The sequence below is a fragment of the Gavialis gangeticus genome, unplaced genomic scaffold (assembly GCF_001723915.1).
Source record: "Gavialis gangeticus isolate Ggan-Ray unplaced genomic scaffold, GavGan_comp1, whole genome shotgun sequence".
In the NCBI taxonomy this organism is placed as follows: Eukaryota; Metazoa; Chordata; order Crocodylia; family Gavialidae; genus Gavialis; species Gavialis gangeticus.
This window is the reverse complement of record NW_017729015.1, coordinates 18,968,483-18,973,579: the sequence shown is the minus strand read 5'-3', so window position 1 is coordinate 18,973,579 and position 5,097 is coordinate 18,968,483. Positions and strand designations below refer to the sequence as shown.

General features: G+C 65.0%; 1 protein-coding gene across 1 annotated transcript in view; it reads left to right on the top strand.

Moving 5' to 3' along the window:
• Nucleotides 1-4,661, top strand: part of AHDC1 (AT-hook DNA binding motif containing 1) — a 9,851-nt gene extending 5,190 nt beyond the window's left edge. Inside the window, exons 4-5 of the mRNA XM_019512088.1 lie at nucleotides 9-3,648; nucleotides 4,441-4,661. Coding sequence (XP_019367633.1) covers nucleotides 9-3,605 — 3,597 coding nt within the window. The 3' untranslated portion in view covers nucleotides 3,606-3,648; nucleotides 4,441-4,661. The remainder of the gene's footprint in view (nucleotides 1-8; nucleotides 3,649-4,440) is intronic.
• The last annotated feature ends 436 nt before the right edge of the window (nucleotides 4,662-5,097 follow it).

Sequence of the window (5,097 nt, the reverse complement as noted above, 5' to 3'; positions counted from 1 at the left end):
CGGCCGAGCCCCTGGGCTCACCCGCCTTCCCGCCCCACCTCGGGAGGTGCCCCCTGGGCGCGGTGGGCCGGCGGGGCGGCTGCTCGGGGCGGGGTGCGGGGCGCTGCGGGGACGACCACCGCAAGTACGCGCTGCGCAGAACAGACAAACCAAAGATCCTCTGTCGCCGCCGGCGGGCTGGGCGGGGGCGGCGCCTGGACATCTCTGCTGAGACCCGTGTGCTGCCCCTGGCCGTGCCGGTGGAGGTGGCGGCCGGGCTGGCTGAGCCCAGCCTGCCCCCGCTGCCCGCGGCCCCCGTCCCCACCGTGCCGGAGCCAGACGACAGCCAGAAGGCACCTCTGCCCTCCAAGAAGGGCAAGTGCCGCGGGGTGCGCAAGATGGTGGTGAAGATGGCCAAGATCCCTGTGTCCCTGGGGCGGAGGAACAAGACCACCTACAAGGTATCGTCGCTCAGCAGCAACTTGAACCTGGAGGGCAAGGAGATGGCGGCCAGCAGCTCGTTAGAGCCGACACCACTGCTGAAGATGAAGAATAACGGGCGCAACGTGGTGGTGGTCTTCCCGCCAGGCGAGATGCCTATCATCCTGAAGCGCAAGAGGGGCCGGCCACCCAAGAACCTGATGCTGGGCCAGGGCAAGCCCAAGGAGCCTGCGCCAGAGGTGAAGAAGAGGAGGAGGAGGAAGCAGAAGCTGGCCTCGCCACAGCCCTCCTACATCGCAGACACCAACGACAGCAAGGCCGACTACTCGGACGTCCTGGCCAAGCTGGCCTTCCTGAACCGGCAGAGCCAGTGTGCTGGGCGCTGCTCCCCACCACGCTGCTGGACCCCCAGCGAGCCCGAGTCCATCCACCAGGCACCCGACACCCAGAGCATCTCCCAGTTCCTGCACCGGGTGCAGGGCTTCCGCCGGCGCGGGGGCAAAGGGGGTGGGTGCGGCGGGCGAGGAGGGGGCCACGGTGCCCGCACCTCCCGCTGCTCCTTCAGCGACTTCTTCGAGGGAATCGGGAAGAAGAAGAAGCCGGCCGCGGCCCTGCACGCCGACGTCGTCCACCCCCGCAAGAGGGGCCGGCCCGAGCCTGACCCCGTGGGCAAGCCCAAGCGCAAGAGGCGCTCCCGCAAGAACGGGGCACTCTTCCCGGAGCAGAACCCCGGGCAGAGCTTCAGCGACAGCACCTCCGAGTGGGCCGGGGACAAGGGCAGCCCCTGGGCCCCTCACCACGGCCACCCTGCCAGCCAGGCCAGCCGCAACTGCAGCTTCCAGGGCGCAGAGCCCAGGGCTTTCGCCTCCTCGGCGCTGGAGTCCGGCTCCTCCAGCCGGGCCGGCTTCTACGGCGGGAGCACGACATCCTCCCAGGCTGAGGTCAGCCAGGAGCGGCACAACCTCTTCACCGGCTACTTCCGCTCCCTGCTGGACTCGGACGACTCCTCGGACCTGCTGGACTTCGCCCTGTCAGCCTCGCGCTCAGAGTCCCGCAAGTCCTCGGCGGCCTACACCGCGCCCCCCAACACCATGCCCAGCCAGCGCGGGCTGGCATCCTACGCAGGCCGCGGCGGCAAGGTAGCGGCCGCCCCCACCACGGAGGCGCCCTTCCACTCGGTGATGCAGAGCCGCCCGGCTTTCTCCCACGGGCGAGCGGCCGCCTACGCGGTGTCTCAGGCCGCCTCCGAGTGCCGCGGTGCCGACGCCTTCCAGAAGCTGGTGCCGCCCTCCACTGTCTCGCGGTCGCCCACCGCGCACCCCGCCGCCGGCGCGGCACCCAGCTACGCGCAGTACGGCAGCTTCGGCTCCGGGCAGAGCGTGACGCCCTCCAGCGTGTTCCAGCCGGCCAAGCCATACGCCGCCACCCAGGACTGCCCCAACAACAAGGACTGCAGCTTCGCCTACGGCAGCGGCAGCAGCCTGCCGTCCTCCCCCAGCAGCGCCCACAGCGCCGGCTACACCCAGCAGACGGCGGGGCCCAACCTGCCCCTCAACAAAGCCGCCTTCTTCAACAGCTCCGAGGGGGGCCAGTTCTCCAGCTCCGCGCACACGCCGCTGCGGTGCGACAGCCGGGCCAGCACCGTGTCCCCCGGCGGCTACATGGTGCCCAAAGGCTCCATCTCCTTCCAGCCGTCGCCCGAGAACTGCCGGCAGTTCCCCGGCGCGTCCCAGTGGAACTTCCGGCAGGGCTACGGCGCGCTGGACTGGAACGCCGAGGCCTTCAGCCAGCTCTACAACCCGGGCTTCGACTGCCACATCAACGAGCCCAACGTCATCCTGGACATCTCCAACTACACGCCCCAGAAGGCCAAGCAGCAGACGGTCTCGGAGACCTTTTCCGAGTCCTCCTCCGACAGCACCCAGTTCAACCAGCCGGCCGGCTACCGGCGGGCCAACAGCGAGGCCTCGTCCAGCGAGGGCCAGTCCAGCCTGTCCAGCCTGGAGAAGCTCATGATGGACTGGAACGAGGCCTCGTCGGCCCCGGGTTACAACTGGAACCAGAGCGTCCTGTTCCAGAGCAGCTCCAAGCCCGGCCGGGGGAGGCGGAAGAAAGTGGACATGTTCGACACCTCTCACCTGAACTTCTCCTCCTCTTCCTCCTCCTCCTCCGTGTACCCCTCCAAGAGGAACACGGGACCCCGGCAGCCCCGCGGGTCCCGAGGGGCCTGCGCCTCCAAGAAGGAGAGGGGGACAGGGAAGGCCAAGTTCCCCTCCAAATCCCAGGCGGTGAACCCGCTCTTCCAGGACAGCACGGACCTGGGGCTGGACTACTACAGCGGCGACAGCAGCATGTCCCCCCTCCCCTCCCAGTCCCGGGGCTTCAGCGTCAGCGAGAGAGACCCGTGCGACTTTGCCGGGCCCTACTCCATGAACCCCTCCACCCCGTCCGACGGGACCTTTGTGCAAGGCTTCCAGAGCGACTCGCCTGGCCTCGGCCAGACGGACCTGGAGAGCAAACACTTCCCCACCCTGCCGCACCAGCTGGCGGCCCCGGCCCCGCAGACGGTATTCGACGCCAGCTTGCAGAAAGCCTTCTCGCCCAACTGCTCCCCGACCCTGGCCTTCAAGGACGACCTGCGGCCGGGTGACCTCCGCAAGCTGCCGGCCTGCGACTCCCTCAAGCACGGCATGGCGGGCAGCGGCCTGCCTCATGCCGCCGCGCACATGGCTTGCCGGGACCTACCCATGCCTCAGCCCCACTATGATTCCCCCAGCTGCAAAAATCCCAGCTACTGGTACTCTCCCAACTCCAGCACCCGCAGCCCGCCCTACGACAACAAGACAGGGGCCAGCATGCTGGTGGACTTCATGGGGAGAACGGACCCCTCCTGCCTCAACCCCCACCTGACCAGCTCCAGCACCGCCGCCGCCTCCAAGGGCGAGAAGGAGACCCTCGAGATGGCCAGGGCCCACCACCGAGGGGCCTACGCCTGCCCCTTGATGAATGACTTGAATATCTCCCCAGTCCCAAGAGACTCTATGCTGCAGCTGCAGGACAACTACAGGTACCCCAGCTTTCCGCCCCAGGGCCACCCAGGCATGGCCTCCGCCCAGAAGAGCGGGTTTCTGGGGCCTATGGTCGAGCAGCACCCCGAGGACACTTTTACGGTCACCTCCTTGTAGTGTCATCTGAAGTGCCAACCGGACAACGAGGTTTTGTTACAGGGTAGGTGCCGCGGGCGGCATGGGAGACCCGGGGCTCAGGGCAGGCCCAGGGAGGTGGGTAGCTGTGCCCATGCTGGCAGCTGTCACTGCTGTTTCCAGCCTCACGTCTGAGCGCAGGGGTCGGAGCCAGGCTGGTCCCCTCTTGCCCTGCCCCTGGGCGCATCAGCTCTTTGGGGCAGCTCCAAGCCTATCTGCGGTGGGGGTATCAACCGTGAGAAATCCCAGCCCCCGGGCTGTTGGGAAGGACACCAGTCTCACGGGCCGTTGCTAGCTCTGGGGTCTTGTGCAGCTGCTTCTAGGTTGGGCAACGTCAGACCTGCATCTTCTAATGGGACAGGTCCCCGCAGGCGCAGGGGAACTGGGGTTGAGGCTCCCTGCCCAGCTGGGTTCAGTTCTCAGCTCTGCCGTGGGCTCCTGGCCTGGGGGAGGCATGCAGGGTCCGCTCCGGGCATGCGAGCGGGCAGGATCGGGGGAGCTTGTCCTTCTCCCAGGTGCAGAAGGCGGTGAAGACATCTGTACAGCAAAAGTGGGAGCTTTTCGTGTCACCCGCCTGGTCACGCGAAGGCCCCGTGACGCAGCTCTGATCACAAGGCTTCCCATGCACCCCAGCGGGGGGGAGAGAGCTTCATGCCAGTGATCCCTGATCCTCCGAGGCAGGGACCGGCTCCCTCCAAGTCTCCGTGGGTCAGTGGGACCCTGGCACGTGGGAACCGGTGGTCGTTGCGGCGCAGACCACATGTTAGCGCCCGCTGGGCCCCTTCTCACCCTGGCCTTTTCTGTCCTTCTCTTCTAGAGCTAATTTAGCCAGCACTTTTTCTGGAACACTTTTCAAGTTCTGTATTTAAAGGAGACCGAGAACTCTTTGTTTGTTTTCTAAAAAAAAAGAGGAAAAAAAAATTTTAAAAATTAAAAATAAATAAAAAAAATTTTAAAAAATCAAAGAAGAGCAAAGGAAGCGAGAGGAAACCCGGAGTTTTTTTGCTTTTTTTTTTTTTTTTTAAATAATAATAAAAATACAAACTCGTGCTACGATCGACATGGCTGTGATTTTCGGAGCAGGCCGTGTCTTCCCTCCTCACCCCACCCACCTTCCACCCCACGGACTCCAGCAGAAAGACAATCGGACAGCCACCTCCGCCCGCCAGCGCCAGGGGGCACGGGACGCCGGCGCGCGGCGGGGGACAGCGGTGGGGGGGGCCGGGCTCTTTGGGGGGCATGGTTGCTTTTCCCCCGTGAATCAATCGACTCTGAGAACTCAACCGAAGACCTTGCGGAGGCCGAGGAGGACTTGGCCCCGTCCCTCTGCCCGCGCCTTGGAGGTACCAGAGCCCTGCTGTCTCCGCTTCGCCGTTTGTTTGAGGGGGATTTTTGTTGCTTGGGGGTTTTTTCCCTTCTTTTTTTGGTTTGTTTTTCCTCTACCTACTGTACTTAGGTTTTTCATCTTTGTTTT